The sequence below is a fragment of the Leuciscus leuciscus genome (assembly GCF_965113295.1).
Source record: "Leuciscus leuciscus genome assembly, chromosome: 23".
Taxonomy (NCBI): domain Eukaryota; kingdom Metazoa; phylum Chordata; class Actinopteri; order Cypriniformes; family Leuciscidae; genus Leuciscus; species Leuciscus leuciscus.
The window spans coordinates 27,570,824-27,589,614 of NC_138747.1; the positions used below are offsets into that span (position 1 = coordinate 27,570,824).

General features: G+C 37.5%; 1 protein-coding gene across 1 annotated transcript in view; it reads left to right on the plus strand.

Annotated features, from left to right (window-relative positions):
- Positions 1-18,791, plus strand: part of acap3b (ArfGAP with coiled-coil, ankyrin repeat and PH domains 3b) — an 87,057-nt gene that overhangs the window by 23,459 nt on the left and 44,807 nt on the right. The window contains exons 2-4 of the mRNA XM_082156603.1: positions 12,810-12,867; positions 16,927-17,046; positions 17,158-17,211. Of these exons, the coding sequence (XP_082012729.1) occupies positions 12,810-12,867; positions 16,927-17,046; positions 17,158-17,211 (232 nt within the window). The remainder of the gene's footprint in view (positions 1-12,809; positions 12,868-16,926; positions 17,047-17,157; positions 17,212-18,791) is intronic.

The following is an 18,791-nucleotide window of genomic DNA, read 5'->3' on the forward strand; positions in this document are numbered from 1 at the left end:
CAACACATGTTGTGTGTAAAGACAGTATCTTGATCTTACAACATGATTTAACTTAAATTGATTTTATGAGGTAAAATTGTTTTGACAGACCGAACAAGCCTGATGCTTATTTGTCCAACACATAGAGTATGTACACAGCATGGGCAGTGAAACAGTGATGTAATATTTGAACATTCAGGAACAGCAAATTGAGGATCATTAAACGGTACAAATGTACTGCTGTATAAACAAGAAAGCTTGTGTTTTTATTTCAGAACAGATTGTGTATTCTGTGCAGATGTATAACGGTTTTAAGCCTCGTACTGTTGCCTAATACTTGGCGTAGGTCTTTAGCTAACTTAGGGAAAAGGTGCTATTTGCTCCCCTGCAGTTTGCAGAGGAAAGATTGAGGGCCAAAGTAAACCTCGCCTGGCCAACACTTTTAGTACTTGTTTTTCTCTCACCACAAATGAGGTCTTTGCACTTGGGTTGGTTTTTCTCTGAACCGTCGCTTAAGCAATCAGTCCCGCTCCTGAGGTAACTATTTGGTAAAACACCTTAGGGTTCTGTCACCTTCTCATCTGGTCATTCTCCTGTTCAGACGTTTGGATCTCATTCCACAAAGTGGACGAGGGTGATACTTCTCACAAGAGACGCCCTCATGAACCTTAGACTACAGAAGATATCGCTCAAGACAGATGGGAACATCTGGCGACTGTCGTTTCTTCTCAACTCTGGATTCTCTCCAACTCCTGTGGCCCGTTTTCCCATGTTCCAAGATTTGGGGATTGGGGAACGGCTCACTCCATTAAACACGACGGCTACACTCCCTTGCTAACAGATGCTGCACAGCTGATGGGCGGCATCTGATCCTGTCATCCAGTGCAACGGTCGACTCTTCCTCTACAACATCTGAAAGTCATTATAACACCATTATCAAACGTGCTTCTCCCAGTGTGACCAGTGAAAGGGGTGATAAACGGGGTCATACCTCAATGTTACAGTTAGCATGTTGACGTACGACACCGTGATCTGGGAGGCTCTCACGCTCTCTGTGGGTTTAGAGGGTGAGATCCTTGTCATTATCTCTCAACGCCGCTCTCTGATTTAGAAGGCGGCGTAATACCAGGGTGATCAAATAAACTCCAGTGATGTGTGGAGGTTAATGCTAGTGAGTTTACATGGCCACCCGCAGATTCCTTGATCTCACACACAATGTGACGCATCAAGTCATGGCGTTTTGGCTCACTAACCCTATATACGCAAGTGATAATGAACATCCAGCCGGTTGTTATCGCAATGCGGAGGGGTCTTGTATCACCCTGAGGAGGTTTATTTTGCGATGTACGTTATCTCGCTTATTGCGTGGCTGCTTGTCACATAAGTAGATATTTAGACACAAAATATTGATTTGAGTTGAAATATTTTATTAGCTCATTTAAAGCAAAGCTTTCATGAAGAAAAGCAGTCTAGTAAGAAGCCTAGATGGGCGGACAAGTTCAAACAAGACAAGCATGTTAGGGGATAATGTACAGTCGTATCATATCACACAGCTTTTCACCATTTTAATAATAACGGGAACATGAAAAATTGATTTGAGAAGACATCGTACCTGTTTATTATCTTATAATCCATTGCAGTGTACAAATAACCATTCTAGCAAAGAGATTTCCACAATATTACCATAGGTGTATTATTAATACCAAAGTCCTCTAGTTTCATTTTACAGTAAATACAGTTGATAACTGAGACTCAAAGTGGCATGATCTGCATTTGATTTAAACGAGAGAGTGTGATATGAGAGACACAAAAGAAGCGCCGACCTCAATTTCCCAGGTGAGCACTCATTATTCAGCACTGCTATTGACGACGATCATTATACGGGAATATCTGACCTTCGGTATGTTGCGACTGACCAATCAGGAATAAAGCATTATAGAGAGCTGTGTTATACATTTAAAACGCCTTATCATAGGGTTTTAAAAAAAAATCAAGTATGTAAGGGGTTAAGAGTACAGCTTTCTCAAAATAAGCCTGCATGCACAGTAAACTTGGTACACAATCAACAGTTTAATTCCAACAGCATTCTAGAGCAGCGTTTTAATGGGGTGTTTACACAACACCGTTTTAAACTAATAAGGAAAAACATTTGACACATTTTAGCTGTTTATTTACAAGACGACGACATTTTGGGGGCCTGAAAACACAAACTTTTGAAAATGGGTTTTTCAAAACAATACTGTCGTTGTCTCCGTGTAAACTACAAAATCTCAACTTTGTGAAAACGGTGACATGATGCATATTATGTGTTCAAGGATTTGAACAAGCGGGTAAAAAGGATAACTATAATGTATGGCGGAATAGCACTGGGAGCCCTTCGACTCGGTGCAGTAAAAAGTCACGTTGCCTCTAATGACAGAAGTGAGAGGGAGAGGGGGAGAGGATTTTTCAGGCGTGACTTTTTACTGCGCCGAGTCGAAGTGCTCCCAAGTGCTATTCCGCCATGCATTATAGTTATCCTTTTTACCCGCTTAGAAAAGCGCCACGTTTTATTTTGTGTCACCATACTCGGTCGTGTAACTACTCGTGTAACTGTATTTAAATATGGAAAACGTGGAGGTGTTTGGTCGCTTCTAGCTTCATCTCTGTTTGGTCCCTAATGAATGAACTGGGCTAAGCTAAGTGCTATCAAAGTGTCGCCGCGCGCCAGAGCGATTAAGTGCACGCACTGAGACGAGAGAGGTATGCATCAACTCGTCTTATTTAAGGGAATAACATAGTTCAATATGAAAAAACAGTGGAGTGTTCCTTTCAGTCTATAGCCATGTAGTGTTTCTTACAAAGTGACATCGCCACCTACTGGCCTGGCAGCAGAATACAGCGGTTTCTCGGATCCGTGTGAACGAGGATCGCTGTGACAATGTTGTCGTCTGTACACAAAACTTTCAAAACCGCAACTGTTTTTACTACATCGTTGTGTTGTGTAAACTTACCCTAAGCCTCCCTAAGCTTTTCAAAAGATACATGTCACAAAAAATGTAGAACTGGTCACATATTGCATGCATTGCCATTTTAATATCCGTTTACCTTAAAGAACTTGCTTATTCATTTATGCATGTTCAGTGAATTAAATATCCTCATAAATTGTGACCTAAATATTTTGGTAACGTCAAGAGCAAATGTTAAGAATGTGATAGTCCTCCATTTTGCCGAAGGCGTTGTGCTCCCGAACCAACCAGTCTTCCCTCTTGTTGTGAAACCAAACAAATTTATCTTGTGTCTCCGACTTGAAAAAAGTCTCCTCTGTTCTTTCAGTTTCCCCAGATAAAGCGCCTCACATTTGTTGTTTTGGTTGCTAATAAAGTAAAGCCTGTAAATAGCGGACACATGTGGACACAGATTGATATTCAGTGATCCGTTTGCTATGGGCCCTGAAGGCCCCAGTCATTCAGCGGATGAAAACAGCCCCTGTGTTGGCCTATTGAGTTTGTTTGCTAACAGTCCAGGCTTTGTGAGCGGAAACAGCTCAGGGAATGTGCTTAGCTGCGCTAGGACTCCGAAGACAGCATGGCATTTTAGTAGACTCGCAGGTGTCTTTATAATTCCCCTTCATATATAGAAGATCTATAGCTGCATTGCAGCTGTTCGGCTGTTTCACTCTCCTAGAGATGTTGCTCACAGTGAGCTTGTGTTTTACAGTGAGAATCAGGATCATTCAATCTCAGCCGCAAGAGTGAAAACAAAGAACTAGAGTAAAAACAGAGTAAAAGACAGACTGAAGGTGGTTAATGTCTGTTAGTTCTTTGGGGGATAATTAAAGAAAGACAAAGCAATAAGATGACTAAAATGGCATTTTGCAACAGTCACATTTTTTTTTTTTTTCTCGAAATTGCTTATCTTGGCCATCAAATGGAGCACATAAAGTTTTACGGTTTCTCTCTCTCAGCAAATCATTAAACCTGCAAATACCACTGCATTAGTTTAACTGTCTGTGAAATCGAGGATGTTTGCAGCCGAGCAAGGACATTCCAGCAATGAAACTACAGGACATCATCTTTACTAGAAAGGATGAGACCCACAATTTTTATTGTTTTTTTTATTATTATTATTGTTGCCATCTCACTTTACATGTCGAATTTAGCTGAGGGAACTTGATTTAATTTTATTGGATTTGAAGTGTCATGAAAAGAAGAAAAATGTTAAGCCAGAGGTCATAACCAGAAGTACATGTGCATCATTTTTACTATGTTTATATATTAAAATTTTGATATAATAATAATAATAATAATAATAATTAGTATTATTACACATTATTAATAGTAATTCAAAATAATCAAATCATTCTAAATGATTAATACATACATGTTATGTATATTTAAAATAAATTTAAAACACTTACCAGAATAATTCAAATCATCATTCAGGGCTGGCCAAAATATATTTTTACAACCTGTGTGTAATTGTATGTGTGTAATATATTCACTATTGGTCAACAGTTTGGAATGATTAAGATTTTTAATATGCTCACCAAGGCTGCATTTATTTAAGTTAAAACAGCAATATTGTGAAATATTATTACAATTTAAAAGTACTGTTTTCTATTTAAATATATATTTTAAAATGTAATTTATGTGATCAAAGCTGAATTTTCAGCATCATTACTCCAGTCTTCAGTGTCTCCTGATCCTTTTGATCAAGTTCATTTGCCTTTGCGAAATTTTAAATTTTTAAAATCTTACCCCAAACTTTTTAATAACAGTGTATCGTGTTTATATATATATATATATATATATATATATATATATATATAATTTATTTATTTATTTATTTATTTTATTTTAAAGGAAGCTAAAACAGTTTTAAACATTGATAATAATAAGAAATTACCTTAGAGTGATTTCTGAAGGATCACGTGACACTGAAGACTGGAGTAATGATCCTAAAAAATTTTTTTTAGCTTTGATCACAAGAATAAATTACATTTTAAAAATATATTACAAAGGAAACCAGTTCATTTAAATTGTAATAATATTTCACAGTAATACCGTTTTTACTTTACTTTTGATCAAATAAATGCAGCCTTGGTGAGATTAAGAGACTGCTATATGTATGTGTGATGTGAGTAGACAACCACCAATAAAAAGATTATATAAATAACTGTACAGTTGCCTACAGAACTAGTGTTACACTTTTCGAGTAAATCAACCTGCATATTATATTGGAATAAAATAAATAATTTTAACATGGAGAAAAAAAAAAGTAAGATGGGATTCTTGGGTGATTTCGTGTTGTCTTTAAAATGTCGTGCCGATTTTACACCCATCTGCACATTGATCAGTGTTACAATGTTATCAGTGCTTGTTTGTTATATTTTGGTCTTTAGATCACAGTTCCCTGAGGCTGACAGAGATGTTGTGTGTTGAGATTGTCCACAGTGCTCTTTTGATGAGGAATCCTCCAGGCTCTGCGTCTCGCCTCAGGGCTGATCTGAAAGATCAGGCTGAGAGTTATGAGCATAGATTCATGTGATGCAGACACACATGCGCGCACATATTCATGCCTGCGCGCGCGGGGCTAAGAATAGCTTCTAGATGTATGGGAGGCTGCGCAGCCGAGCTTAAGATGAGAGACACGTGAGACCCTCCCCCATCAGCACCATCACATCAGTGTCCACTCACTCAAGTGAACAGGACAATCTCACACACTAGATAGTGCTTAAGTGAACAGACACAAGCATGCAAACACAGCTGTAGTCTAGGCATCCATCTATCCCTCATCTCAGATAAGTTAGTGTCTCTGTGATCTAGTGGATTCGACATTAAAAATAGACAAGGATTCAGGACACGTACGCCTGTCACAATCAGGAGTTTTCTGCTGAAGATGAACTGTCAGACAAATAATTGCGATTAATAATTTCATCGTTTTTTTTGTCGCTTACAGTGAAAGCATTATACATAATTTTTTATGTTTTATTTTGTAACTTGAAATTACATATATATATTACTTATATACATATATATATATATATATATATATATATATATATATATATATATAATTTGTTTTTTTTAACCTATATAATAGGCTCATATTATTTAAAAAATATTCTATGGTGAAGTAAATACTTCATAAAAAAACAAATGTAATTTCTACCTGAATAAGTTATTTCAAGCGAAGAATTTAAAAAAACACATTCTTGTATAAGCACTCAATTCAAGCTTGTAGAAATTAGTGTAAATATCAACATTATAAAATTAAGTAAAACCTACTTAACTTTCTGATACTGGTGTTCCCATCATACACTGGGGCATGCATTTTTAATAAGGATGCATTTTCACAGTTTCCCAGCTTTATTTACACACTTTTATCATTGGTTTAGTAACCTGCTGTTTTGTGACATCTGGATTATTTGTGACATAATATTCTAGTCAAAATGATCCAATCATACTCAAAAATGACCCAACAAATGTTACTATTATTGTGTACCAAGTATTGAGGTCTCTGTGTCCGGCTGGCTATTATTTCTATAATGTAGATATGTTGTCTACACAATATCTACTGTATTATTTACTTAGATGTTTTAAGTAAAGCATAGCATACACTTTAAAAGCGTTGTTTAATTAAGTGTTATGTTGTTTGAGTAAAATGTATTTGCAAAGTAAACTTCAAATAAGTAGAAATTACTCAAACAAATGTATTATTTTCTTTGTTAAATGTACTCAACTTAGTTAAGTAGATTTTACTTAATTCAATATGTGAAATTTACTTTAAAAAATCTGCATGAAAAAACTTGCAAAAGAAAAATTAAATACGTTTTACTTGTTTTTTTCCTTGACTCTTTAATTAAAAAAAGCTAAGAAAATCTAATTTCCGTGACATCTCACCCTTACTGTCTGTTAACACACATTTATTTCAATGGTTGATGCTAGCCACAGCTACCATGGTTTTTTTTAGTCAGTACCTAAACTCGCTGGAAAAGCACACATACTGGGGAACCTGAAGGACCAGCAGCTCTTCAGCTGTTTGTAGATGCTCAGGATCCTCCTAACAATAGATCCCGGGAATGTGGCCTCCTCACTGCTCATCACAGTTCACATGCCGTCCAGTCATCATGAGTCTGGTTACAAGTTAAGGCTGAACAACAAAGCGTGACCTCTCTCGCCCCTAGGATGAAATAAGGATGTTCTAGCATTACAGATGCACATTGGGATTGTTTTGACAAGTTATTGCTCAATCGTGTAGCAGTGATGAGTCCAAGAGATGCTCTCAGTGAAGGTCCACACCTTCTGGAAGAGCTGTTTTGGACTGGAGTTTGGCTCTGTTGTCCCGATCTCTCCCTCTCCCCTGAGAGAAACCACAGATGGAGTAACGTTAGATCGAGTCCATCAACACCCCAAAGCTTCACAGTCCTAGCTTATCTGGGTCGACATCTCATTCAGAAATGTTAGTCTGTTTTCATTTATGCTGTTTAATGATCGTATTATTTTACATGTGCGTAAGCAATGCTTCTGTCACTTGTTTCTGCTTCTTCTTCTCCTGTGTTTTGATCCGGAGATTCAGTACTCTTTCAGAATATGTGTAATAGCGCCCCCTACCGTATAACAGTGAAAACATGGATTGCAAGAAAATTCTGAAAATGGTGGGGAAGCATTAATGAAAAATGTCATGGCATAACCAACAAGTAAAAAGTAATGATCATTTTCTTAAACCTTGAATACATGTGATTCTTAATCATATTTTTATTTTATTTTTTTACATCAATATCATTGTTTTTCGTAATTCGCACCAAATGTCACGTGTTGTATTGGTATAAAGCTGGAACACAAGGAGAAAATGTACAAGAGCAAACGAGGACCTAATGAGTTAATTAATTAGACAACAGGTTAAAGGTTGTATCAGTGATTTCAGGCCCCCAAAAAAAGATCACATTTATCTAATCTTTCCTAACGATCCGCTAGCTGCCCGCCCCATAAGCATGTCGTCAAAAAACCGCGTCTCTGTAGGCAGCCTAGGCTCTGAGATCTGCACACAAAAACAATTGGTTTCACCAACCACTCAAAACCAAAACAAATAGTGTTCCAACCAATCACCGACAGGGGGAGGGTGTTGTGAGGTTTTGTGCTCGTGCACGGCTGCACGCGAAGTCAGAGCTGAAGAAGAAGCTGGCTCAAAACCTCAACACCCTCCCCCTGTCGGTGATTGGTTGGAACACTATTTGTTTTGGTTTTGAGTGGTTGGTGAAACCAATTGTTTTTGTTCTCCAGATCTCAGAGCCTAGGCTGCCTACAGAGACGCGGTTTTTTGACGGCATGCTTATGGGGCGGGCAGCTAGCGGATCGTTAGGAAAGATTAGATGAATGTGATAAAAAAAAAAAATTGGGGGCCTGAAATCACGGATACAACCTTTAACAGAATACAACAGTCAGACATACTGGAGGAACTGGGTCAGCTGACAGGAACACTGAAAACACAATGAAACCAAAAACCGAACATAACTCTGACAACATGACGTTTTACAACATGAACTAAATCTTAAGTGACTTGTTGACCTTGACACCAGGGTTATTATAGTTCATTAAAACCATAAAAAAATTATTTTGTTTCAGCTAGTTGCCAAGGAAACATTTATCATGTTCATTTAGTTTAACTTGATGTACTAAAATAACTGAAATAAATATGAATAAAAACTTCTGAATTTTTTTTTATTCTGTTTTAATTTTAATGTTATAGTAATTTTGTTGTTTAATACTTATTTTTGAGTTATATTTTGAATTAGTTTTATTTTTGTATTTTCTGTTTTTATTTAAATTTTATAATTTTTGCTGTGTATAATCTTTATTTTATTTTCTATTATTTTTTATGTCTTTATAGTTCATATTTAGTTAATAGTTAAACTTAATATAATATTTATTCATTTTGTGTCAGTTTTCAGTTATTTAATTTTATACATTTTTATTTAATTAATATATTTTATTTTATTTATTTTTATTTACATTTTATTTTATTTCAAGTAACAAATTTTTTTTTTTTTTGATTGTATTTAAAAAAATTTAAAAAAAAAAATTGATCCTGCTCCTTTCATTGACCCCAATTCTCTCCTCAGTAGAAACAAAACATTTGCATTGTGTCACAGTTGTCAGTCCGTTCCAGAACTGGTCTCAGCCAGTTACAGCTGACCTTTCCTGTTTAAAGTGTTTAAAATAACTTAAAACTGGTCAGCAGTCCGTCCCAGAAGGCTAATGACTGCATCAGAGATGACAGAGCTGTTTAAATGTGTGTGTGTGTGTCTGTGTGTAGTATTGATTGCTCATAACTCCATAACAATATGTCTTGTTAGGACCCCCACACAAGCAGAGCAGAAGTCCCCCCACTGCGACCTCTGTGCCCCACTTAGCGGTTGCCATGACAACTGACCTTTATGTCTCTGGTCGTTCATTTTTTAAGTGTTTGTTCAGCGTGTGGGTGTGTTTTGGTCTAGTGGTTGTGTGGTCCCTGGAGGCCAGGCTGCATTAGGGACAGAAACTCTCCTGTGGCCAGAGATGGCATAAACGGTTAGAGGCTGGCATCACGTTTTACAAGAAGTACAATGTGACCGTATCTTCCAAAGCAGAAGATAATCAAATTACCCAGAAGAGGCATATCCAGATATATGGGTGTTTTTGTTTAGTTTTTGTTCAGGCTGTTGTATGTAATGAAGCAATAAGCTGTGACATACCATGCTTTACTATGATTCTTATGGTAGAAAGTGGTGTTAAAGGAACACGCCGACTTTTTGGGACTTTAGCTTATTCACTGTATCCCCCAGAGTTAGATAAGTCCATACATACCCTTCTCATCTCCGTGAGTGCCGTAACTCTGTCTGACGCACCCACCGCTAGCCTAGCTTAGCACAAAGACTGGAGGTAAACGGCTCCAGCTAGCATTCTGCTCCCGATAAGTGACAAAATAACGTCAACATTTTCCTATTTACATGTTGTGATTTGTATAGTCACAGCGTGTACGAATAACAAGGTCACATGAGACACAGCCATCTTCTAACCGTATACATACTGGGAACTATATTCTCAGAAGGCGAAGCACTGCTACTTGGGCGGAGTGATTTACTCCAACTCCGAGCGAACTCTGTGCTCCTCACCACGGGGCTTCTCAGGCGCTGCGAGCAAATCACTCCGCCCAAGTAGCAGTGCTTCGCCTTCTGAGAATATAGTTCCCAGTATGTATACTTATTGGGAGCAGAATGCTAGCTGGAGCCGTTTACCTCCAGTCTTTGTGCTAAGCTAGGCTAACGGTGGGTGCGTCAGACAGTTACAGCACGCACGGAGATGAGAAGGGTATGTATGGACTTATCTTACTCTGAGTCGCGTGTTCGCAGCTGATAAGTGTCACAGATGTTCAAATTATTTACCATTTGCATTTTGTTTTTTTCGACTCTATGATTGGTGGAATTTTCCGTACAGCATCATGGATAATGTTGTTGTTTTTTTTTGTTTTTTGTTTTTTTACAAATTCTGCTGTTAAATACGATTATTTTAGAACTAAGTTAAGCTCACAGTAGGTCTGTCTTTAAAGGTTTGTGAGATTTTGACCTCCAGAACTCGACTGTTGAGCTTGATGTAGTCTCAGCATCAGCGTTTGATGCATAAGGCACACAAAATTGGAAACACTTCAGGAGTTTTGAAGTCATCATCTGGTTGGTTGAATTCCACAGGATTTCCTGGAGACGTGTGTGTCGCGTTCTTTAGCGGTCTGCCTGGAAACAAAGATGCCGTGATGCCAAACCCCCTTATGGAAAAAGAAAGCCATGTGTTTACAACTCTGACAATAATCTAAACGCTGGATTTTCAAAAGCGCCGCCATTGTTGCAGTAAACTTGCACAATGTTCTTGAATGAATTATTTGTTAGATGCACGCCATTCTGTTAAGGGACATCACCTTTATATTTTCACGCCCCTAAACATGACTTGTAACAAAACGAACAGTGATTGGTTGCGTTACATGTCACTCTGGGCGGTCCTTGGCCAATGAAAGCTGACCTTCTGAGAGCTGGCTATGGCAGAATAAGCTCGATTAAATCAAAATGTGTTGTTATGCAAAATTAGAATAGTAAAGCAAAGTTTTGTTTATACTTCCTCAAAGATCCTACATTTTAAGATTAAAATATACTTAAAATATGTTTGTGTTTTTTTTGTTTTTTTGTGGTGTTTTGGGTGTTTTTCCTAATAAATGGGTGAAATTTATTACAAAAAAGTACCGTAGCAGTACAGTGCTGGTAATACCACGATGCTTTGATATATATACTGTACCATAGTTTAGAATGATTATCAGGTGGGATGTCACAGATATATGTGCAAGGCTGCATGCAGAGCCACACATATGTTTCGTGCTTGGACTCCTCTCGGCCCTGCTTGAGTTGATAATGTGATAAATCTAAGTAACAGAGCATGCTGTGTGGGAGGAAGAGCTGTGGAGGGACTCGCATGAAAACCTCAACAGTGTTTCTTCAAATTTCCACCAACTGTGCTGAGCTGACTAAGAGCAATAGCTTTTAGCTGGAATCTAAACTGGATTAGGAAGGCTTTTAGCGAGCATGAGATTAGATGTATGTCTTCATGCATTTATGAAATTAATGTTCATAAAGTTGTAACCTAATCACAGAGCATTCTCGCTGCAGAGAGAAAGAGTGTGAAGACGTGAATTGATAAGTCTTTCTATTGTCAGTCTGTACTGAGAACAGATAGGCTCTGGGATCAACTGTAGGTCACTGAAGTCAAAGGGGCAACAGCATAATAATGTGCAGTCAGACAGTTTATTTAGCTATTTATTGGGTGGCAAAAAGTAAAAACTGTCCTGATATCATGAGTAAAAAATATTTCTTTAAAAATGTATTTAATTAAAAATATATATATTTTAATTAAATTGTAAAAAATATCATCGTTTAATGTAACATTTTCGTTTATTTTTTTATTACATGGCAAGGTTAGTTCTAGTTCAGGTTGTAAAATGTCATGTGGTGTGACTCCTCAAAAACTGGACTTGTATTGTTATGCCAATATTGGAATAGTAAAGCAAAACTTACTGAAATGTGAATGTATACATCAAAATAGTTATGTGGTATGAATATCCTATTGTTTTTTCACACGTTCTTCACAGATCCTAATTTTTAAGACTAAAATATACAAATTTATGTTTTTGAGTTTGACTTTTGACAGTGGTTAAGATAGATTTAGTCTGAAAAATGTTTCTGACAAAATAGTAATTGCTGCAGTCTTTTTAAAAATGTTTAATTAGAATTAATGTGTTTTTTTTTTAAATGGTTTAAATGAATGATTCAATGACTCACTCATAAATACTTCACTTGTTTCATTACTGGAAGAATCTGTGTTTTTGAACGAATCTCTTGTATGAATGATTCAATTACAAATACATTTTTAGTAATCACTTGTCGCCACCTAGTGGCGTAACAATGTAATTGATACAATCGTTATTTTAAGCGCCAAGTTACTTTTCAAAAGGGGATTTGCTCCATTTCGATCTACCGTAGACATCAGTGTTTATATCTAAACTATAAACTTTTATCCCATGTGTTTGAATCGAGATCGCGATCTTTTAACGATTAATCAAAAAAAAAATTAAACAAAACTACCTCAAACAATTTCTTAAAAAAACCCACAACTTTTCAATAAAGTATTTTTATGACATGCGGGCACGGTTAGAATGTCAGCGTGAGTCCCCAAAAACTTTTTGCTTGTCCTTTTGATATCACCAATCGGAAATGACTGTGATTAAATCTATCATCTAATGAATAATGTGTTTTTCTTGTGTCTTTGCAGGGCGAATATCGATGAAGTGGAGACTGATGTTGTGGAAATAGAAGCCAAGCTAGATAAGGTATGAATAAAATCTATTTGATATAATTTCAGGTGTGAAAAAGAAATGGAAGAGCAAATATCAGATGATACATGGCATGAATCAATCCAAAGAATATATTCATCCTCTGTTAGTCTCAGGCATACGGTCATCCAGTCCAAAACTGCACATCGCCTCCATTGGTCTAAGGATAGATTGGCTCAGATTCTGGTCATGACTGAAGATATTGAATTACTGGGGTTTGATCTTTGAGACTTTTTCTAAAATGTTTGATCAATGTGTTGCTCCAACAATACCAACTGCAATGGATTAATTAGTCAGGATATCATTTTTTGTTCTCTTCTTGCCAGAAGGCTAATTTAGTATAAATGGAAAGACTCTTTCCCTCCAACATATGGACATTGTATTAAGGATGTCATGTATGATATACAGTTGGCAACAAAATCTGATATTCTATGAAAGGATCAGCTAGGAGATTTTTTACCATTTGGCAGCCTTTTTTAAGTTTTGTGGAGAACATGGTCCCTGAAGAACTGGACTGAATGTACGCTATGATTTAAAAATATATATATTTGTAACTTTTTTTTTTTTTACTGCATATTTATATTGAATTTCTTTTAATATTATGTTTTTCTGTTTTGAAGGGTGTTTTTTTTTTTTTGTTCTACCTCTTTTAGTCTCTAGAGTTCTTATGCATGTAACATCACTTTTTCTTGCTTTCTCAATAAAGAGAAAAAATAAAAAAAGATTAACTTCAGGTGTATCCCAATTGGCATACTTATGCACTATTCTGTGCCATTTTGTTGTATAAATAGTGTGAGCATGTAATGTGTGAGCATTGAAAATTCCCAAAAGAAGTGTAATTTAAATACCCGAATGATCCGCTTATTTAACCCGAAAATCAAAGTGTGGCATGTTGGACGCTTCATGCACTCAACTGTTGCAGGAGGGGGAAGGGCTGTCAGACTCAGATGCTGGATAACCAAAAAAAAAAACATAAAAATCTCACATAGTACACTAGATGGTTATGTGCATAGTGTATAGTTTGTCATTTGGGACGCAACTTCCATTTCATTTGATCAGTGTCGCCTCATTTAATTGAGATGTTGGTTTGAGGCCTTCTGAATGCTGAGCTAACTAAGGACTAGCGCATTAGTGCATGGATAAAACAGCATAACAAATGTGCGCTGAGCTAAATCCCAGCTCGTACGCCATACAGGATTAATGGAGATTGAGGGAGAAACCTATTTAGCATTAGGATGCTGAACATTTGCTTCAGGAAACTGCAGTCTTGTAGCTCTCAGCTGCTTCAGGGTATTATTAGAAGCTTCCAAATCTGCATACAAGGGCAACGTCTGCCTATTATTGCAAGTTTTTTGCAATATGAAAAGCCCCAGACTTTTAATTAGCACAGAATTAGTGTAAGATGCTCAAATAAAAGCTAGACCAAAGAGGCTTTTGTGTGTACATACACTACACTAACAATATATATATATATATATATATATATATATATATCTGTTTGCTTATAGCATGCTAACAATCACTGTGAGACTTTTAGCATGCTAATGCCGTGAACACACTACACGATCTTCAAAGTCTTCGGATCGCTGTTCTCCTGACTCTACACAACTGCCTGGGGTAGCATTTAGTTGCTGTTGTGTGCACATTACACAACGGATCGGAGACTGGATCACACATTACACAACATTTCAATAGGAAGCATCACAAACAACTCTGTCTGGTCTACAAACTACTTTTTACAACTAAACACACGCGATAAGTGATGCAGTAGATCATGCAAGACTGGATTTCTTCTTTTTAAAAATTGTAGCCCACGGAAAGCTTACAATCCAAGTTGTCTGTGAAAAAGAAGAATATGGAGGAGAGAATAGTGTGATGCAGGTCTGACGTCACTTTGTAGGCCAAACGGCTGTTAGCATCGCACTGGTTCCCTCAACAAAAACCCAATAGGATTTTCCCATAGGCTTTTGGAATTATCGCTAAAAACAAGCTCTGTGATCAACAAACGTTTATGATACTTGCACGTTTTGTCCATCAAGATAATTATCACAGATGAACACAACTTTTATGAGTTTTGAAGCCTAAATGCAGTCGCCAGAAGTAAAAAGCTAAAGGTAGGCTATAAACGATCTACGCCACGGTCCCACGAGTTCAACATCACCATCGCTAAGCTTCCGACAACTCTTTCAATTTTTAAAAACATTTTCCCAGAATGTTTGAGTTAGAATAGTTTATAAGAGCACAATTATAAGCGTAACGAGGCTGTAAAGCGGTTTTACCTGTTCGTCGTGATGACGTTTAATCTCCTCGACAGCCTCTGTAATCCCATCTAGCCACTTGTTAGCAACCGCCTTTTTCAAGACACGCAACAGCTTAAAAAAATCATGAGTGGGGTATTACTGATGTATTTTATGTCGTAGAATAAAACGTGAACGTGTCTCGAGCTTGTGTTCACCACTGACCTTATTTCAGCCATTTAACCAAAACCCCATTCAAAAAACCCAATGGAAACGGAAGTGCTAAAATACTAACTTCCGCGTTTTGGCCTACAAAATGGCCTACTATCACGCCATAGTTGCTTGCAGAAGCCATGCTTGCTGATGTTCTTTTGCAAGTCTATTGCTGCGTTCGAATTTGCATACTATCCGTCCTAAATAGTATTCAAAATCAGAGTTAGTGTGTCCCAAATCGTAGTGTGTTGAAAAGAATATTCCAAAGATACCCGGCTGGTCTACTTTTTCCGGTTAGAATCCAAATATTGTCCCGCTAATATTGCCCAAAACCCATTGCGCTGTGGACGAGGACTCGATTAGAACTACAAGCACGAGTAAAAAGTGTTAAAAACTACAAACACGACAGATGTCACGAGACCGACGGTTTAGTAGAGCGGTTAAGACAAAGGGGTATGAGTGATTAATAATCAGTAGCCTATCTAACCTGACGAAAACATATTTATTAAATGTTATCCACATTATGTTTAATTTAAAACAGCATTGTGAACTTTAGTAACGTTGCGTTTGGCCATTAACTTTTAAATGCATCATTGCAAACATGAGGGTTCTCCGAATGAAAGACACATGACTGGCAGATCAACATGCTTCTGCTTTTCTCTCCAAAACAATTAATTTGGAAATTAGGAAATTAAATTTAATTGCGACAGAGCGTCCGTTAAAGACTCAATTATGACGAAGTAGTATGTCCCAAAGCTTTTGTGTTTCTTGAGCTTTAAAATTGCATGAAATCAGCACATTTTGCTAATTTTTATTTGAAGTTCCACTGTAGTCAATAATTTTATCCTCATTTAGTATACGCGGTTCTATGAATATGCAAATGAGCCCCGCCTCCACTCACTCACTCAGCTCAGAGATCCACTCGTTGAGGATCACACGTTGATCTGATTGGTTACAAGGTAGTTTGTGACGTCAGAAACACCAGCGATTTCAAACCGTGTTTTTGAGACTGTCTTTGGTTCACTGCAGTTTTAAGGAGAAAATACTCAGCAATGGTGTCGACTTATGAACTTACACATGGTTTGTCTTAAAGCAAATTAAAAACACCACATAGACGTATAAACAACATTGAAAGCTTGATTTTCACCACAGGGGGACTTTAACTGGTTGTATTCAATGGTATCATCCCAAACCGAATCAGTGAGAACAACAGCATGACTGCAATCAATCCAGCAGATGTTTAAGTTTGATCAGTGACCAACCATGATGATTCTATATTAACTTCATTTCAGCCTTATATATAAAAATGTTTTAGTGTTTTTGCTTGATACCTAAAGCAATTATGTTTTGGCATCAAAAGAATAGACCCAAATGACCACTTATCACAATGAAGCCGATTCCCAAATGATAAATTCAATTCAAGCCCTCCAGTTTTTTATTGTTGAAGAAATAAAGAAATAATTTTTGACACGAACACTTAGCATATGCAATAAGCACATGTGTGGGCTGTGCATACAGAGTACGCAAAGTAAAAAAAATGTGTGTACTACAGTCATGGCCAAAGTTTTGGCATATAAACAGTGTTTTCTGTCTCTCTGTCCATCAGCTGGTGAAGTTATGCAGTGGTATGATCGAAGCGGGTCGTGTGTACGTCAGTGCTAATAAACTCTTCGTCAATGGCATTCGAGACTTGTCTCACCACTGCAAAAAGGAGGAGATGATCTCAGTAAGTTTCCCAGACAAGTATTTATTTCTAAATGATCCGAGTCAAATGACTCAGATAATAGTCAGACCTTCATGAGCTGTGTTGATTTTTCGGTTATTTGCTTCATTTCAGGAATGTCTTGAAAAGTGTGGAGAGAGCCTTCAGGAAATCGTCAACTATCACATGGTAAGACACATTTCCCCAGGCTCGCTCGGCATGGCCACATGTCCCATAATAAAACACACACATACACATTTCAGTCAGGGCCCATAATGATTCATCATATGTTGCCATAACCTAGCTCTCTCATGGGTGTTTTTATTATGAAACCATATTACACGTGCCGTGGGGCGTAACTCAAACCAGAGAACGTGGATCTCTTTACACGGTGTGTTTCACATCATATGTGGCTGATTTTTTCCACATGCCACCCAAAAGCCGTCTGCAGAGTCATAAAGAGCCTCCTGCTTCACAGGTTGGTACATTTTTGAGAGTTACAAGAGAGTATAATAAGGACAGGAAATGTTCAGGAACCTTTTAGGTGAAATGGGAATTGGAAATGTTGCAAGCCAGATTTGAATTTGCATTGGTCGCATGAGCACCACAGCTCAATGTAAAATGGTTTGTACATTTGAAACCATGTCTCGTTCATTTCAGCAGGTGTCTGATCACATTTATTGGTTAATCTGAGGCCGAGTACGTCATCACTCAAGACTTTTGGGGTGTTTTCCTGTTCTTGAGGTTCAATGTAATTGAAAACAGAGAGTGTGGCAATCAGTGTGTAAAGCCCTACATGTCTCCTGTTACCACAGCCACATTCACTTTTAAAGGAAGAGGAAATACCAGGGCTGTGGTATAAAGGACTTGCAGCTTTTTTAATTATCAGTCCAAAGACGACTGATCCCTTCCTGCTTGTAGCATCAGCAGTCTCCGAACAGTCGGATGTTTCCTCTGTTCTCGCTGCTTTTATGGTTAATTAGACTGGTTTATTCTTGTGATAAACCGCTTTTGTTACACATGACTGTGGTGAACATTGGATTCCTGGACTTTACCAGAAACACATCTAGGTCAAACCCTCAAAAGAACATGTTTACAAAAATTTGGCGGAAACTTTTGTCACTTCACTCAATTGGCATTACAAAACAACCAGCAAAAAAAAATAAAAGTGCTTGTATCCAAGATCCAAATTATCAGTACAAAGTACAAAGGCTCACCAGTGACTCTTCAGTTTTGGAAAACTGCATACTGTTTGAATTCCATACAGTAAAAAAAAAAGAAGCAGCAGCAGCATAATAGAGGTTATGCGTGTGACGTCACCGAGTGGCAAAAAGACTGAGCGGCAGCATTTGTTTTCAGCGTGAATTCCGCGAAAAACACACAAAACACATCTAAAACGGGAAAGAGCTTTGTGATTGACTGTACAACTAGATTTGACAAGGAATCTGAGGTATATTTTTACAGACTGCCGAAAGCTACAGAACAGAGAAGCAAATATATCGCTGCAATTCATAAACAACTGGACACCAGACTGGATTTACAGTTATCATTTGGTGTCAATATGCTAGCCTGGAAATCCAGACTTAAATCTGAAAGATTAATGGCCTGGTGTCGATCAATGAAAATCGGCCAGCTCGAGGGGCGGCACCAAGCATGCATTTGAAAATCTCACTGCATGGAATTGGATAACACTACGACCAATCACAACTAGCCCCATACGCTTAGCTACCAGCGGAGCTAACTGGTAGATTAGACTCTTGCCGTATCCG